Source organism: Triticum dicoccoides, chromosome 5A (assembly GCF_002162155.2).
Source record: "Triticum dicoccoides isolate Atlit2015 ecotype Zavitan chromosome 5A, WEW_v2.0, whole genome shotgun sequence".
NCBI classification, from domain to species: domain Eukaryota; kingdom Viridiplantae; phylum Streptophyta; class Magnoliopsida; order Poales; family Poaceae; genus Triticum; species Triticum dicoccoides.
The window spans coordinates 72908818-72926388 of NC_041388.1; the positions used below are offsets into that span (position 1 = coordinate 72908818).

General features: G+C 46.7%; 1 protein-coding gene across 1 annotated transcript; it reads left to right on the top strand.

Annotated features, from left to right (window-relative positions):
- Nucleotides 1-10722: 10722 nt before the first annotated feature.
- LOC119299397 (extra-large guanine nucleotide-binding protein 1-like) lies at nt 10723-17025 on the top strand. Its single transcript, XM_037576628.1, has 8 exons — nt 10723-11841; nt 13722-13859; nt 13937-14041; nt 14131-14301; nt 14521-14698; nt 15257-15507; nt 15655-15821; nt 16157-17025. Exons 1-8 carry the CDS (start codon nt 10804-10806, stop codon nt 16749-16751), a joined length of 2643 nt encoding a protein of 880 aa, XP_037432525.1. The 5' UTR covers nt 10723-10803; the 3' UTR covers nt 16752-17025.
- The last annotated feature ends 546 nt before the right edge of the window (nt 17026-17571 follow it).

Sequence of the window (17571 nt, forward strand, 5' to 3'; positions counted from 1 at the left end):
ATAATAGGGTCATGACTTCACACCCTCATATAGATGGTGGGGCTAATTCTTCTACGCCGAGGTCCGGTCAAGAGGGAAGGAAGAAGGAAAAAAGTAACTGGCACGAAAAGAAATTTCAGGCACCTGAGAAATAGCAAATCCGTTTTTTCAAATGGAGGAGTTACCTAGCACCAAGGTGGGGACCAATAGGGTGTTGCCAGATTCTAATGGCCAAGTATTTCTTCGTATTTTAGTATGTCAGAGTTTTCACCTTTGTATTCCTTCACTTTTCTTTCAGGACTTGGTAGTGTCATCACATCTTACATTCTTAAGAAATTGATCCCAATTCTCTCAACATGCAAAGTGTTCACATCAACGTCCCATTAAGCAATGCATGCAGCCAATCCACCTCATCAACCTATCCACCTCAGCGACCCTGCCATGTCTACATGGCAGCCCATTCGTTTCTAAACGTTTTGTTTTCTACCATTTATACAATGCTGAATGGCACGTATTGTGACTCTTAACATGCAACGTTTCATCACCAGCGTTCGACTGTACACCTGCCTTCTCTTCATTTCCACTTCCAGTAGTAACCCACGGACACATCTCTTCATCATTGAAAAAAAACACAAAGCGATCGACCCCTCTCTCCCTCATAAAAAAGAACACCAGTTTTCTACCCTCGCTATGGCGGCTGGGAGCCGATCTCTGCGTCAGGGAACGACTGCTCGCCTCGGCGGCTCTCTGGGATTCTCTAGGGGTATGTTCACCTCCGCTGGTCCTCCACTCCCCATGCTTGTCCCCGTCCTGACTAGGTATCTGCGCAGCTATTGGGGTGATCGATTTCTGCCGGCCGGTTCCAGCACAATCAAGCGGCTGATGGGTTTCTAATCTGAAGTTGGCTTTCTTTTCATCCTGGAAGGAACTCGATCATTGGTGCATCGCTGGCAGGGCCTCAGCCATGGCGTGGAGGTATTTGTTTTTTGCATGAGTCCACCGGGTCACCATGTCATCTAATTTTCATTTTTTTTCCTTTTTATCATGGAATGAACACATTAGTGTGCCGCCGGGCAAGGCCTCAACCATGGTGTGGAGGTTTTCTCTTTTTGGCCCAGAAGGAACGCCCATACAGATGAGTCCACCGGGTCACCAGGTCATTCAATTTTCAATATTCTTTTAGAAGTACACAGGGACTGCAATTCTGCACATCGTCCTCTTTGGTCGACTCCATTCCTCATTTTTCTGCCATACGTTGCAATTTCAATATGTCAATTTTGTCACTAATGCGGCTCCAAATTAATTGTAGTGGTTATTTGTATTGATTCTAATTTCCTAACCAAACATTGTTCCCTTTTATAGATAATTCGATAACATGTTACTTTCACATTGGTGAGGATGGTTATCAAATGCTAGGGACCAATACAGTCGATTATCATTGAAATATATTTCAACCAATTCCCGCTGCAACGCGCGGGGTATTATCTAGTGCATTAAAAAGAGCAACCCCTAAAAAAGAGTTAAAAAGACCAGAAGTGTGTGTGGGTGGGTGGGTTGGGGGCTGGGGGTGATTGTGGTTTTCATGGGAACTTTTTGTTCTTTCATTTCCTATATTAGGAAAAATACATCCTCAGTGGACGTAATGTCCACGTCTAATGTACTATCATGTGGTAGTTAAATACACTATTTTTCTTATTTAAGTATATTGACATAACATATCTAGATACAATATCGTGTGTTCCTCATGTATTTTAGAAAATGGTCATCATGTACTAAAAATGATCATCAGGTTTGTAAAAAGTGTTCCGCCTGTATAAAAAAAATCATCAATGGTTCTTAAAATTGCACATTTTCAGCAAAATGTTCATGACTTTTACAACAAAACATTCACACATTTATAAAAAAAATGTTCATGACATCTAAGAGACATCCATACCATTCAATCAAAATGTTCATGAAATTTAAAAAAATCTTCATAAAACGTATAAAACTGTTCGGGCATTTAAAAAACCATAGCATATAAAAAATATATTTGTACCATTTAAAAAAAATAACATAAAGTGTTTATGAAAACATAAAACGCACAATTTGTTTAAAAAATATTCATTTTTTTTGAAGAACATGCTTTACTTTATTGCTCAATAGAACGAATTACAGGAATAATAGCAGTATCATGAGGGTGTAACAGCCATACATGGCGACCCTCCCCTAAATGTAAAGCATGTCGAGCTAAGCCATGAGCCTCCTTATTGGAGAGACGTCTCTCATGGACGAAAGAACAAGACTGAAACTCCCTACTCGAGTCGATGATCTCCTCCACAATTGGAGCGATTGTACCCATAGTGCCAGTATGTATGTCCTTGACCACGGCAAGGCAATCAGAAGCTACCTTCAAATGAGTAAGTGCAAGGTCCCTGGCTAATGCAATAGCCTCGCGGCATGCCAAAGCTTCCAGAATATGTGGATCAGTCATGCCATGGAATACCACCGCTGCTGACCCAGCAAAAGTTCCTGATTGATCCCGGCAAACCGCACTTATGGCCCCGACAGGAGGTTGTTTACATATAGCAGCGTCGACATTAACCTTGTGATGACCCGCCGGTGGTGGAATCCACACAGGCGTCCGCTCTGGGGCTGTTCTCGGCTTCATTATTTCATGTGACATAGAAACAATACTCAAATCTGCGAGAAAGCGTTTGATAAATGAGTGAGTCCCCATGGGGCTCTGGTGCTCCCCTTCGTGGATCAGCTTACGCCGTGCACCCCATATAGCCCATAGTGTCACAGCTAGCTTCGTGAACTCGGAATGCGGCATCGATTCTTGCATACTGAAAATCCAAGCCTTTGCATTCGGTTCTGCTGTTGCGATGATATGCTCAACCAACTCCGGGTCATCTAGCGCCCACACGCACCACGCCATTGTGCACGTTATGAGTGAGTGCATCCATGAGTCCTCCTCTCCACAGATGGCACACCGCGACGATGTGGACATGTTCCGATGACGGAGTACATCCGCCGTGGGTATAGAGCATTGTGCAAGTCTCCACAGGAATACCTTCAGTTTTGACGGCACCGCAACCTTCCAGATATTGGACCAGCTGGTTTCCTCTCTCTGCCTGTCAGCCGGGCCGGATCGTCCTTTGAGCCAAGCCTCCCGCCTAAGCTTCGTATTGATTAGTATCCGATATGCCGAGCGGACGGAGAAGGCACCCTTATATTCATGAGCCCAAGCCCAAGAATCTCTGCAGTGTCTTGTGGCTATCGGAATATTGAGGATCACCTCCGCATCAATTGGAAGGAACGTTGCACGAACTACTTCCTGCTTCCACCTGGCATTTGCGCTGTCAATGAGTTCAGACACGAACTGCAGCCGATGTTGGCTCAAGCATACTATAGGTCTGAGTGACGCCACTTTGTGTATCCAGTTATGCTGCCATATCAATGTATCCCGACCATCACCTATGCGTTTGATGAGACCCTGCGATAGGATCTCCTTGCCCTCCATGATCGCTCGCCAAATTTGTGATGGTTGGTTACCTAGGGATGCGTCAAGAAAGTCTGTCGTTGGAAAGTAGCACGCTTTCAAAAATTTTGCACTTAGGGATTCAGGTGTTTGTAGGATTCTCCACGCTTGTCTTGCCAGCAGAGCGAGGTTAAACAGCTCGATGTCTCGAAAACCCAATCCACCTTCATATTTCGGCCTTGTCATCTTCTCCCAGGAGACCCAATTTGTCTTCCTTTCGCCCCGTTTACTCCCCCACCAGAACTTCGGTATGATGGAGTTGATATGAAGACAGAGGCCCCGAGGCAGCTTAAAACAAGCCATAGAGTATACCGGGATAGATTGAGCGACAGACTTTATAAGTACTTCTTTTCCTCCGGATGACAACACCTTTTCCATCCATCCCTTTACTTTGTTCTAGACTCTATCCTTCAAATATTTGAAAGCCCCGTTTTTGCTGCTCCCTACATCCGTAGGCATGCCCAAGTACTTCTCTGATAGACTCTCATTATGAACATTCAGGGTAGTTTTCATGCTCTCTTGAACACCCTGCGAGCAGCCTTTGCTAAAAAACACTGAAGATTTGTCCAAGTTTATTTTCTGTCCAGAAGCATTACAGTATGATTCCAACAAAGAGGATACCTGAATAGCTCCCTCAACACTAGCCTTGACGAACAGCAGGCTGTCATCTGCGAAAAGAAGGTGGCTTACCGGCGGAGCCGTATCTGCCACTCTGATCCCATGCACTGGAGATGACTCTGTTTGGTTTTTTAAAAGGCTCGAAAGGCCCTCTGCTGCCAACAAGAATAGGTAAGGTGATATTGGATCCCCCTGTCGGAGTCCTCGTGAAGGTGTAAATTTCTCCAGTCTTTTTCCATTGAACGTAACCGAGAATTTGACTGAACATACCATCCTCATAGCTGAGTTGACCCAAGCCGGTGCAAAACCCAGTTTGGACATGATAGCACGGAGGTAGTCCCACTCCAAACGGTCGTAGGCCTTCATCATGTCAAGTTTAAGGGCACAAAACCCATTCCTCTTAGATCTATTCCTCTTCATAAAATTTAAACACTCATACGCGGAGATGATATTATCCGTGATAAGCCTTCCCGCCACAAAGGCCGATTGCTCCTCCGATATGATCATAGGAAGGATGGTCTTGAGCCTGTTTGCCATAACCTTCGATGCAATCTTATAGAGTACATTGCATAGACTTATAGGGCGAAACTGTGACAGAAGTATGGGATTTGTTACCTTGGGGATGAGGACGAGGATAGTATCATTCAGCTCCTCCACATCTTCCTCACCCCTCAGGATTTTCAAGATGATAGTAGCCACTTCATCCCCGCAGAGCTCCCAATTTTTCTGAAAAAAATGCGCAGGGAACCCATCAGATCCTGGAGCTTTAGTAGGGGCCATCTGAAACAACGCCGTTTTAATTTCCTCTCTGTTGTACTCGCTCATCAGCCGCTGGTTCATCTCGTTTGTGACTTTGCGAGGAACCACGTCAATTACTTCATGCATATTCATTGTCCCCTCTGATGTGAACAGATTTTTGTAGAAGGCCGTGACCATGCACTCCATCTCTGTTGCATCTTCTGCTGTAGTTCCATCATGTCTCAGCAGACATTTTATCTTGTTCTTAAGGCGCCGCCTGCTGGCCCGTAGGTGAAAGAACTTGGTGTTCTTATCACCCGCCGCCAGCCATGTTATTCGCGATCGCTGATGCCACATTACCTCCTCTCTGTGATAGAGCTCGACAGGCGATCTTTTACTTTCTCTTCCTGACGAGTAGGTGCCATCCTCGACGGGTCAGCACGCATGCTCTCTAGCTGAAGCTTTAGAGATCGAATCTCCTCCTTCACACTGCCAAACGTAGTTCGGTCCCAGTGTTTCAGATTTGTTGAGAGCGTTTTAATTTTTGCACATAGTTCCGCAACCGTGGTTGCTCCTGGGCCTTGCCAGTGTTGTTCAATTGTCGCCTGGAAACCCTCGTGAGATTCCCACATCATCTCATATCTGAAGGGTCTAGCTTGCTGTGGCTGATCATCTACCGGTGATAGTTGTAGCAATATCGGTATGTGGTCCGATGTGGTGGCAGATTTGTGAGATAAAACTGCTCCTGGATACATGCTGGACCACGATGGGGTGGCAAGTGCCCTATCAAGACGCACTCGCGTGTGTGTTCCTTCGGCTACTCTCTTTCCAAACGTCCAGTTGTTTCCCGAGAAGCCTAGATCAATAAGGCCACATGTGTCAACAGCATCCCTAAAACCATTCACCTGTGTCATGCACCGATGACCAATCCCGTCATGTTCATTCAGACTCAGTACTTCATTGAAATCACCGAAACACACCCATGGCAGACCATCATCCTCAGCGAGAGATCTCAACACGTCCCAAGTCTTGCCTCCACTGACTTGTGCTTCACCGTACATCACTGTGAGCTGCCATGGAGAAGCACCAGGCAAAGTAACATGAGCATCTATGTGATAAGCAGAGTAACCAAAATTTTCAATCTTTATTTCATTATTCCAAAAAATACCGAGACCACCACTCCTATCAGAGCTACTAACAGCAAATGAATTATCATAACCTAGGGTGCTTGCTAAGTTTTCCACTCTATCTCTCGGGAGTTGAGTTTCAACAATACAAAGCACCAACGGGGCAAACTGCCTCGCGAAATCGCGAAGCTCTCGAACTGTCGCGGGTTTGCCCGCCCCGCGACAGTTCCAGCATGAGAGACTCATTGGACCCGGCGGCGCTCCTCAGAGGAGCCCGCCACGCTGTCCATATTGCTTTTGTTTGGGGAACTACCTTGCTTTTGCTTCTTTCTATCCCTTGGGGTAACATAAGGTGGTGGAGGAGGAGGGACAACACTGGCCCCTTGCACAGATGCATCAAGCGAGCCACCTCTGATGCTCTCATCAGCCTGCTTATCCATGTTCAACTTGCGACTAACCGTGGTCTGTGGCCGGACGGTCCCAACATCAACGCCCTTGTCCTTGAGAGGGCTCTCAGCCGTATCTTTGAGATCATCATCACCATCTTTGTCAATTTCCTCACCTAGACCGGCGTCCTCAGATGATCGTTTCTTGGCTCCATTGTTTCTTCCACGGCCGCCACCACGGGCTCGTCCACGTCCTCGTGTGGAATTCCCCCTGTTCCAGCTCGGGTCACGGTTCTGGTTATCCGGCATGGCTCTCCTGGTTGCTTTCATCCACTCCCCGTATTCAACCTCCTCGGGGCTGTGAACCCCATCGCCGCACTGTTCCATGGAATGGCCTAGGACGCCACAGACTTCACAGAAGAAGCCTATCTTCTCATATCTTACTGGCAAGAGAATTCACCCTTCCCCTTTGATGTTCAATGGGGCAAACCGCACCAAAGGATCAGCTAGTTTAATCTTCGCCCGGACCCTAACATAGTTGCCTTCAAAGACTCGGTTAGGGTTCATCTCCACGCTCTTTACCTGACCTATGCGACGAGCCAGTTGGTCTACAATTATCTCCTTCCTGTAGAGCTCCGGGGTATCATGAATCTGCGCCCACACATGGACTCGGTCAAGCTGAACTAGATCTGGTTTACCTTTGCCATCATACTCCTCAATTGCCACCATAAGTCCCCTATAGATCCAAGGGCCCTGGTGCATAACTCTGTTGACGACGAACAGATTGTTATCTGCCTCGCGGATATCTGGCTCGTGGGCAAGTCTCCATGCGAAAATCATTGTGTTCTTGAAGGACTCGGCACTGAAGTACTTCGTCGTGTTCACCCGTGCTACCGCTAGCCATCGGGACTCCTTGGACAGTTCTGCAATTTCCTCATCGCCAACTATCACGTCATCCAGCTCCGTCTCCTTCAACTTCATGTTCCTCATCGCCGCTTCCAGGTCGATCGGAGTCTTCCCCTTCCTTCTACCTGAACTAGTACTCCCCCCTCCATTGGAAGAAGTCGCTCCTGCCATGGCTGCAGTTAACCCTAGATCGCCGCACCGCACCGAGGCCGGGTGGAAGGACAAAGCCGACCCCTTGATCAGCCCGAGCGCAGGCGTGGGATGGTTGGGATGCGCAGGCAGGTTATCCGGATCCTCGACGGCGACGAACGGCGCCGGAGTAGGAAAACCCTAGTCGCCGCGGCGGCTAGGGTAGGCTTAGAGAGATGAGATGCGCATTCCAGATCTGGCCCGCCTATTTAAAAAATATTCACGAGATGGCGGCTAGGGTAGGCTTAGAGAGATGAGATGCGCATTCCAGATCTGGCCCGCCTATTTAAAAAATATTCACGAGATATAAAAATATGTCTGTGCACTAGAAGTAGAAGTGTAGCAGCATCGGCCCATGTTTGTGCAAGTGCAGCGACGAGAGTTCTTCCAGAGCCCATCTCCCGCTCGACCTGTCTCAAAAAAAAATCTCGCTCGACCCACCGGCTGGCTCCCCGTCCGTGACGCACACGCACGCCCGGTCCAACCGCAAATCATTCCCCCGCACCCGCAGGCATAAAATATCCCGTGGGCCCCACTACCAGAAGTGTCCGGACCCACCGACCAGTCCCACGCCCGCCGGTGGAGGCACGGGAGGAGTACGGGAGGGAGGACGCGGCCCGGTCGTGTCGGGGCAGGACCGGTCTGGTCAGTCATTCGGCCCCTTTTGCGGGCCCCACGCGGAAGATTCGCCGGCCGCGGGCCCACCGGTCGATTCGCCTCGCCTCGCCCCGCGCTCTCGCTCCGGATTGCTGGGCAGAGACCGGGGACGGTGGTCACTCGCTTGAGTCGCCGTGGCGCGTCGCCCGTCCGTCCCGTCCCGTCCCGTCTCTCGCTGTTGGGTGGTCGCGGTCCATGGGCCGGGGGCTGCAGGTGGGTCCAGACCGTTGCGGCAATCTGGTTCGGGCTGTGAAAGCGAAAAGAAAGGAAAAACACGCACGTGCTTTGCTTGCGGAACAGTGCTCGTTGCTGAATGCGTTGCATGGCTAGTCATTTTGTAATTATTGCGCATGTTCCTTCTGAAATACTGCTCCTCGCCTGAACGTGCTACGGCCACGATCCACGGGGCACGGCTCACATGAACTCAGATGTTTGCTTTAATGTTTCATAGCCACGATCCACACAGCATTAGTGTGCATGACACATGATTGACCATGTCAATGTTTTTTGGCTCGTTACATCTTTTTTACTACTGGATGGATGCAGTTTACATATTCCTAGACAACACGGCTAAAGCAAATTGTCGTTGCTACATTGTGAACGAACCGAATCCTCTAACATTCAGAAGAAAAGTCACGGTGCTACAGTGCTAGTCTAGTATAAAATAAAGAAGGAAAGTTAGGGATTGTTAATACGTAGTTAAGGGTTGTTATTGTTGATATTTACTATGGATATAAATAATTCAAAATTAATTTTATTTCATCATCAATTTGTTTGTATATAATTACTATAAATGTACACAATAGATCATCAATTTACAAATTAATTTAAGTTATTTTAGTCTTAATCATACGGATAGAAAGAAGAAAAATTAGGGTACTTTAGCGTCTCTAACATTCCTTATCAATGTTAGAGGATCTGGTTCCATTGTGAACATGCTTATGAAAAAGGCCCTACATTGGCTTCAGCCACCCGTCAATAAACAAACATCAATTCCTCACGCACCAACATCCCCCGGTGAGTGGATCTAAGAACATTTTCAACTGGGCGCTTAAAACTAGACACCGAGGTCAAAATCCCAATTGTTTAGTTTATTATTAACCTAAGGCATGTCATTGATGTTCAACTTAGAATATGTCGCTTAAGTGAATACTTATTGATTCTTAATTGTCTAATTGCCGTAAATAGTACTCCATCCGTTTACAAATATAAGATGTTTTGCATATTTTAATATGAACCATACATAAGCCAAAGTTAGTGAACAAATATATCAAAACATGTCTATATACATCCAATTCAGGAAGAAAATACAAACATCATATGTCTATATACATCCAATTCAACGGATGCTATGACCCTCGCGCGAGTGCTTGTATTGTTATATTTCTTATTCTTTTTTTTTTGAGTTTTATCCTATTGCCCATTGACGACCTGAGTACATGCCCATTATTGCTCCTAGCATTGTCAGGATCACAAAGTGAAGATTAGTACAGACACCCTAAATCTGGCTAAAAAGTATTTTCATCCGTATATATTAATCAAGATTAATTTTATCGGTTGGGTGATTAGACCCTTTATGTACGCTAAAGCATACCCAAAATACATGCCCAACCACTTCCACATGTTCATGAGAAGTCCCTTGGAAAAGGATTATGCATCCAATGATGATATTCTCATGAAGGGCGAGGAGCTCCTCGCCAACCGGTCCATCAACTAAGAACTTTTTTTTTTTGGAGAAGTGGAACTACTTTGTGGTCGATTCAGATATCGCAAAAAGTGATGTTCATCTCATTATAAACAATGGCTATTTTATTGCAATAATAATTGTACTAGTCATATCGACACACATCAACAAGTATTTTATTACCGAAAATGTGTTGACGTGAGAACTGATCAAGGCAAGTTATCTAGTGCACCGAATAAATTACGACGATAAACTTCTAGGTGTCTTATCATATCCACACTTCACAGGTTATGCAAATGGTATCATACTTGACTTCTGCGTTTGACAAGTCGAATCGTTGGCTATCATACAGGGGAGACATGACATGTTTTCTGTCTAGGACTCTGATACATGATAGGTAGACTCGGGGCCGGAGGGCGGAAGAGAACCGACAACCCGTTCTCTGATGTCGATCCAACCAAGGGTTTCATTGTTACAATGCCGCTAGAGAGCAGGGGCTTAAGCCCGAAAAAAAGCACAATGCAAGTTTTTAAAAAATAAAAATTTGCAAGGAAGTTTCAAGCTAATGCTTTGCTTATATCCACCATACAAATAAGATAAATTCTAGTCTACTATGATTTGCATCAAAACTTGAGATAGTATAATCTGCCCACAAAACTAAAATAAGAATGGAACTCATTGCAGGTCACCAAGAAAGGAAAAAAGAGAGCCCATCACAGTCGAAGCAGGTAGGGGACGACGATCTACTGGTCCACCGTGGACGCGGCGCACGACAAAAGCAGCTAGCAGTCTTCCTTCCCCACGACTCCTCCTCCCTCCTCCATCCTCTCTCCCTCCCTCGCGCATGCTCCAAAAAAGCTACTCTCTCCGCCCCACCTTTCCCCTCTCCCCACGTCTAGGGTTCCCCACCTCCCCGCCCCCGTCCCCCATGCCGCTCCTCCCCGAACCCTAGCCCCAGCCAGCCTCGTGCTCCGCCCCGCCCCGCCGCCGACACGCATGGCCTCCGCCGTCGCCGTCGCCGGCGACGCCGAGTACTCCTTCGCGGCAGAGTACGACGGCCCGCCGCTCCCCTACTCCCTCCCGCGCGCCATCCCGCTCGACCTCTCCCACATCCCGCTCGCCGCCCTCTCCTCCTCCTCCTCGCCGCCGCCCACCGGCTCCTCACCGCTCCCCGTCGTGCGGCCCCTCACCCCCTCCTCCCTCTGCTCCGCCATCCACGCGCAGCAGCACGCGGCGGGGCCTCCTCGCTCCTCCGGGGACCCCGCGGGGGGTGGTGCTGCCCAGGCGGTCGCCGACTCCCCGACCTCCGTCATCGAGAACCACCACGCCGCCGCGCACCACTCCGCCGAGCTCCCCTCCTCCCCCTCTGACGCCGATGACGACGACAAGGAGGAGGAGGAGGAGGAGGAGGGGGCCGGGATGCCGTCGGTTCCCCACCAGCCCACCGTCTCCTTTGCCGAGACCAGCTGCTCCATCCTCGATTCATCCGAGGAGGAGGAGGACGACGACGACGAGGACGAAACCGCCGACGAGGCCCTGCCTGCCGCCGCTCGATCCAGCGGCTCCCTCTCGCCGGCGCATTTCGAGGCGGGGAACCACCAAACGGGAGCCAAGTCTCGGGGCTGCTACAGATGCGGGAAGGGAGGCGGCTTCTGGGGCCGTGGGGACAAGGAGGCGTGCCTCGCCTGCGGCGCACGGTACTGCTCGGCTTGCGTGCTCAGGGCGATGGGGTCCATGCCGGAGGGCCGCAAGTGCTTGTCCTGCATCGGGCGGCCCGTGGCCGAGTCGAGGCGGAATGCCCTGGGGCGAGGCTCACGCGTGCTGCGGCGACTGATCAGTGCGGCGGAGGTGGACCTCGTCATGAGAAGCGAGCGTGAATGCGCAGCGAACCAGCTGCGCCCGGAGGACATTTACGTTAATGGGGCTAAGTTGTCACCGGAGGAGCTAGCTTTGCTGCAGGGATGCTCGTGCCCTCCTTCCAGGCTCCGACCTGGCTTCTATTGGTACGACAAGGTATCCGGCTTCTGGGGCAAGGTACGTGAGTCAAGGTTTTGGCACGAGAATTAATCTGTTCGTTTGCTTTGTCTATCAGTCTTGTCCGTGATGTAAGGAACCTATTTTGAGTGGCCTCTATAACCCTATAGTATGATGTCATAATTGTGTGTTAGCCAATCGATAGTGCATTCGTCTACATTTCCATTAGTGCCTTCCTGGAGCTAAGCGACTACCTGCCTGTTCGGAAGCTCTCCCGTCCCTTAACTCCGCTCCGCTCGAGGAGCTGGTTTCAAGCCGCTCCCTGCTTTTGTGCTCGCGCTCCCTCCGCTCCCGGAGCTGCAGTGGGGGAGCGGAGAGGATCCGAACAGGGCCTACGTTTTTCACATTTGCCGGTGGACATGGACAAATGGTTTTCCAACAGCGTTGTAACGGCCAGTGCCTGCTATTCTCACTCACATAAAAAATAGAAGCAGCTTTCAACCAAAAATATGGAGGGTTTCTACCCAAACACATTCACTTTCTATTAGACATCCATCTAGATTTCAGGCAGGAGGTTTCCCTTATTTTTTTTTAAAATCCATCTAGATTTCAACCATGAATCTGTCCAACCTCCACTACCCAACTTTCGACCCTGCTTCCAACTAATGAACACTGTCCTTCAACTAGATGAACTAGAGTTTTCAATCAATCAACTAGGAAAAAAAACCCAAAATCAGATACTATATTTGGCCTTAAATCTGAGCTTTCAGCTCTGAAAGACACCAACTTCTAAATTCATCATTAATTTCCACGAAAATAAATAAATTGAATTGAAGGTAAAACTCGACCTCAAATCCTGAGATCCGGGCTTTAAACCTCCCACAAGCCAGCTTCCAAGTAATCTTGGAGAACTTCATCCCAATATAATCAAGGAAAAAAAATCAAGTCGGCTCCCCTCTGCGCCCTTGCTGGCAGCACGTGGCGGTGCCCCTAGCCGGCTTCCTTACCGGAGATCCAAGCCAGGGTAGATTATTGGAGGTGCAAGAGACATCTTGAGGTTTCTGTGTATGGTTCTGAACTTCTCATAGGAGATGTGGAGTAATTTGGAATATTCTGTTGAATGCTTAGATTTAATGGTTATTAAAGGTGGAACATGGGTTGTTGGCTTGTTGCCCTTGCCAATGCTGCAAACTGGAAGTGAAAGATTACTCCTTTAGGGTCTTTGCGTGGGTTTTCGCCGGATAGTTGCCTGATATGATTGAGCTGTGTAGGTTCTGTATTGGATGAAAATCATGAGACTGTATATTTAATTATTCTTGGTGGGAAATATGTAGAAAGATCTGGAGGGATAGTGCTGTTGAGCTTTGATATTGTCAAATATCTAGTTGACTATTTCGAATATTGATGTTTTTTTAGTTAGTTGGTAGAGCCATGATGCCTTACGATCTTATCATGGTTTGAACGAATTATCAAATCCAGGAATCATGGTGGTTGGTATTGTCCCTAAATCAGGAGAAGTTGCTACATTTCTTTTTCTAGTTGAGAATAGTACACAGTTGCACACCAAGGTTAGCACATATTAGCAGTAGTATGTATGTAAAATAGTACTCCCTCCGTTCCGAATTACTTGTCGCAGGTATGGATGTATCTAGATGTATTTTAGTTCTAGATACATCCATTTCTGCGACGAGTAATTTGGAACGGAGGGAGTACATCATAGTACATAGGAATATTGCAGTGTCTGGGTGTCATAGCTTGTGCTGACTTATTTTTTGGGGAAAATGGAATTTCAAGTTAGAAATGTCATTCTTTTATCCTGCACATGCCATTTCAGAATTTCAATCATTGCATGATTATTTTTGCTTGCTTCTTCGCATAAATGTTGATGATATATATCGTCCACAACTCTGGTTTTAAACTCTTCTTCGATAATGTTACAGGAGGGACACAAACCCCATTGCATAATAAGCGCAAATCTAAATGTTGGAGGTGCTTTAGTTCAAAAGGCAAGCAATGGGAGCACCGGCATCTTGGTAAATGGTCGTGAGATTACAAAATCTGAGCTGCAAATACTTAAGGTTCGGAATTAATTTACTCCTACCTCATTTTTAGATTCGTGAGTTGCATTTTTCCTTACATATATCTTTGGTTTCAGTTGGCAGGAGTTCAGTGTGCTGGGAAACCTCACTTTTGGTTGAATGCTGATGGGAGTTACCAAGAGGAAGGCCAAAAAACTGTTAAAGGAAAGATTTGGGATAAGGTAGTTCTAGAATTCATCTTTTCTTAGGTGACCTGTATTTCCCCGTGAGGAGTCTGACCAAAGTTAAATTTATCTGCACTTTTCACCAGCCTATAGTGAAGCTGCTTAGTCCTGTCCTGTCATTGCCAACTCCTAATAAAATGACTAATCAATGTGGCGAAGAGGCTATTAATGTGGTAAATCGACCTGACTACTTGGAGCAAAGGACGACCCAGAAACTTCTGTTAGTTGGATCAGGGACAAGCACCATACTCAAACAGGTACATATGGCTATTGACGTCTATTGTGTTCATGTTCACGAACTGATAAGCTGACTAGCTGCATTAAGGTCACCGTCCAATTACAACCGGTATTCACACTGTTATATTAGTATTAAGATTTACATCCACATGTGCACTTACTAAATCTTCTGCAGTGCCAAATGTCATTTGCAATACTCTTGTAGACTAGCAATTAATTCTGAATCTCTTGAATCTCAGGCTAAATTCTCATACAAGAGTAAACCATTTTCTGTGGATGAGTGTGAAGATCTCAAACTTATCATACAAAGTAACATATATCGCTACATTGGTATACTTCTTGAAGGCCGTGAACGGTTTGAAGAGGAAGTTTTAGCTGATAGAAGAAAACTCTGCCAACACGATCCTTCTAGCTCTGGTATGATCATTTCTATCCACCATTTGTTCTGCTTCATAATAAACATATAAGTCTTAGATTCATGGTACCTTGTAAAGCAACTGAAACCAAGTGGAAGACTCCTATGTTGGAAATTCGCCCATAGGATCGATCACAATAAAACACGAACACGCGCACACAAGAAATCTGATAGCCAAGGGCTCTTGTCGTGCCCTCTTTTCCTCTTTATTGATTTTCTGGTTTTCTCTCTGGTGTTACAAAAAACACACGCAACCGTGCATATATATATAGGAGCAGCATACGCGTAGCAAGCCGACCCAAACCTGAACACCTAGACCTACACGGATTATTACAGAAACCCTCATGTAATACTACACAGACATCCAGAGAACTAACTAGGACTCATACACTTTCCTACACTAATCTCCAGCAAGCTTGATCACACTTGTTAATCCTAGCCGGACTCAATAAACTTTCCTATTTTAGCCCTAACACACGATAGCTATGTTTGGATTATTCCAACATCCTATGCTAACTGTTTGGCTAGAACTGACCCTAACAGCCACATGTTTTTTGCAGGGCGTCCTGAGTCGGGGTTCTGTGATGAAGAAGTTACTGAGTACTCCATTGTCCCACGCTTGAAAGCATTCTCGGATTGGATTCTAAAGGCCATGGCTTTGGGTAATCTTGAAGATATTTTCCCTGCAGCTAGTCGTGAATATGCGCCACTGGTTGAGGAACTATGGAAAGATCCTGCTATTCAAGCTACATATAGACGAAGAAATGAACTGCCGTTCCTTCCGTTTGCTGCCAGTTACTTCCTTGACAGGGTACTATTGTTGTTCTATTGAAAAATTTGCTCGTTTACTTGGGTTGATGTTTTCATATCCATTCCTATATTGGACTTCTTTAGTAGTGATTTAGTTGTCCAATTGTGATCATTCATTCTTTGGCCTTTGTGCATTTGAAATTATCAGGTGGTTGATATTTCTCGAACGGAATATGAGCTCTGTGATACTGATATCCTCTATGCTGATGGAATAACATCCTCGGATGGATTAGCATCTACAGATATCTCTTTCCCGCAGCTGGCTTTGGATGTGCGGGTTGCTGATGAGCTTGATCCACATGACACGTTGCTAAGGTAAATCTTTTGTCACAAAAGGCAGGGATGGTCTGGTATTTACTTGTGTTCCGTGTAGTTTTTCCATAGCTTACAATATTTCAGCACCATTAGCTAATTATGTAATAAAAAATGCATATATGCGTGGGTTCCTGTTAGTCTTTCCCTTCTGATTTCATGAGGCCGCTTTCCATGGTATTTTGTCATATATCTGTCGCAATGGAAAGCACACATGTACATTTAGTATCTCGTTCAGCTCAAGACACCATATATTTACATTCTATGTTGGATTCCTATATTACTATTAAGAACTGTGATAGTAATACTCACAATAAAAATTTCTGTTTTATTATCAGGTACCAGCTGATCAGAATAAACAATAAAGGATTGCGGGAGAACAGCAAATGGCTGCAGATGTTCGATGATGTCAGCCTTGTCATCTTCTGTGTTGCGGTTAGCGATTATGACGAGTACTACGAGGATGCAAATGGCACCGTTGTGAACAAGATGATAGAGAGCAGACAGCTATTTGAGAGCATCGCCCTTCATCCAACGTTTGAGCAGATGAATTTTCTCCTACTCCTGACCAAGTTTGATCTTCTAGAGCAGAAGATTGGTAAATCCCCGCTAACAGCATGCGACTGGTTTGCCGAATTCACCCCGTTGGTAAGCCGCAATCTGATTGATGGAACCAGCAGAAGCAAGCGCGGCAGCCAGAACGGCGCGTCGCTGGCGCAGATGGCCGCGCACTACATCGGCGTGAAATTCAAGAGGCTGTTCCACTCGCTCACAGAGCGGAAGCTCTATGTGTCCTACGTGAACGCCCTGGACCAGCAGTCTGTCTGCTCTGCTATCCGCTACGGCCGGGAGATCGTCAAGTGGGAGGAGGAGAAGCCTGTTTTTGGCTCCACCGAGACGGTATACAGCGGCGACGAGCCGAGCTCCTACTGACGGCGACCTTTGATTGTGTGACAGAAGACGAAGAAGAGGTGTAAATAGTTGTGCATTTCCCTCTCCGGCGATGACCTTTTTTTAGAGCTTTGCCCATTTTGGTTCTTTTTTCCCAGCTCATCTTCTGTTTGTAATTTATTGTATGGTTTGTTTGTTTAGTTGTTCACACGTAGAATGAGAGGCAAGATGCCTGCCTGGTTCCGATTGATTCTTGCATCTGTATGTATCATTATCGATCTCCTTTACATGGTAGCATGTCCGATTTCTTGTACAATTGTTTGTGTGCTCGAAGCATCTCAACAGGTACTAGAAAATAAAGAATGCAACTACATTGTCAAGTACTTGCAATGAAGTGCCCGAGCAGGAGGTACGTGCTGACTGCTATACAACCGGTCGAGATGACCTCCGGGCAATGGTCGAACTGGGGGTAAAGAAGTTGTGCAACTATCGTTCCTGCATATATGTACAAACAAGCATGGTTGCTTAGGGAGGTGCTTAGAAAAATAAATCAGATTTTTTCTGAAACATGGGTGCCTATTTCTACAGAAAAGACGCTTTATTAAGTGTCTGCTACAAATAAGTACCAGTGCTTAAAGAAAGCCTGATTTATTTCTCCAAGCATCTGCTTGCAACAAGGCCTTAGCAGACTCCCTGACATCGCCCCCCTCCCCCATCCCTTTTTGCTGTCCCAAGTGTAGGGCAACTCCAATGTTTGCATTAAAACACCTCTAAATGTTTGGACAGTGTGGTCCGACCCACAAACCGGCCCGTGCGTCCATGGACTGGCCCGTGCGTCTTAATTCCCATAAACCGGAAGCAA

Bases quoted from the DNA above. Each gene is read 5' to 3' on its own strand.
- LOC119299397 (XM_037576628.1), top strand. From the start codon at position 10,804: ATGGCCTCCGCCGTCGCCGTCGCCGGCGACGCCGAGTACTCCTTCGCG. The intron at 13,860-13,936 runs GTTCGGAATTAA...CTTTGGTTTCAG, and splicing joins CTGAGCTGCAAATACTTAAG to TTGGCAGGAGTTCAGTGTGC. The intron at 14,302-14,520 runs GTACATATGGCT...CTTGAATCTCAG, and splicing joins CAAGCACCATACTCAAACAG to GCTAAATTCTCATACAAGAG.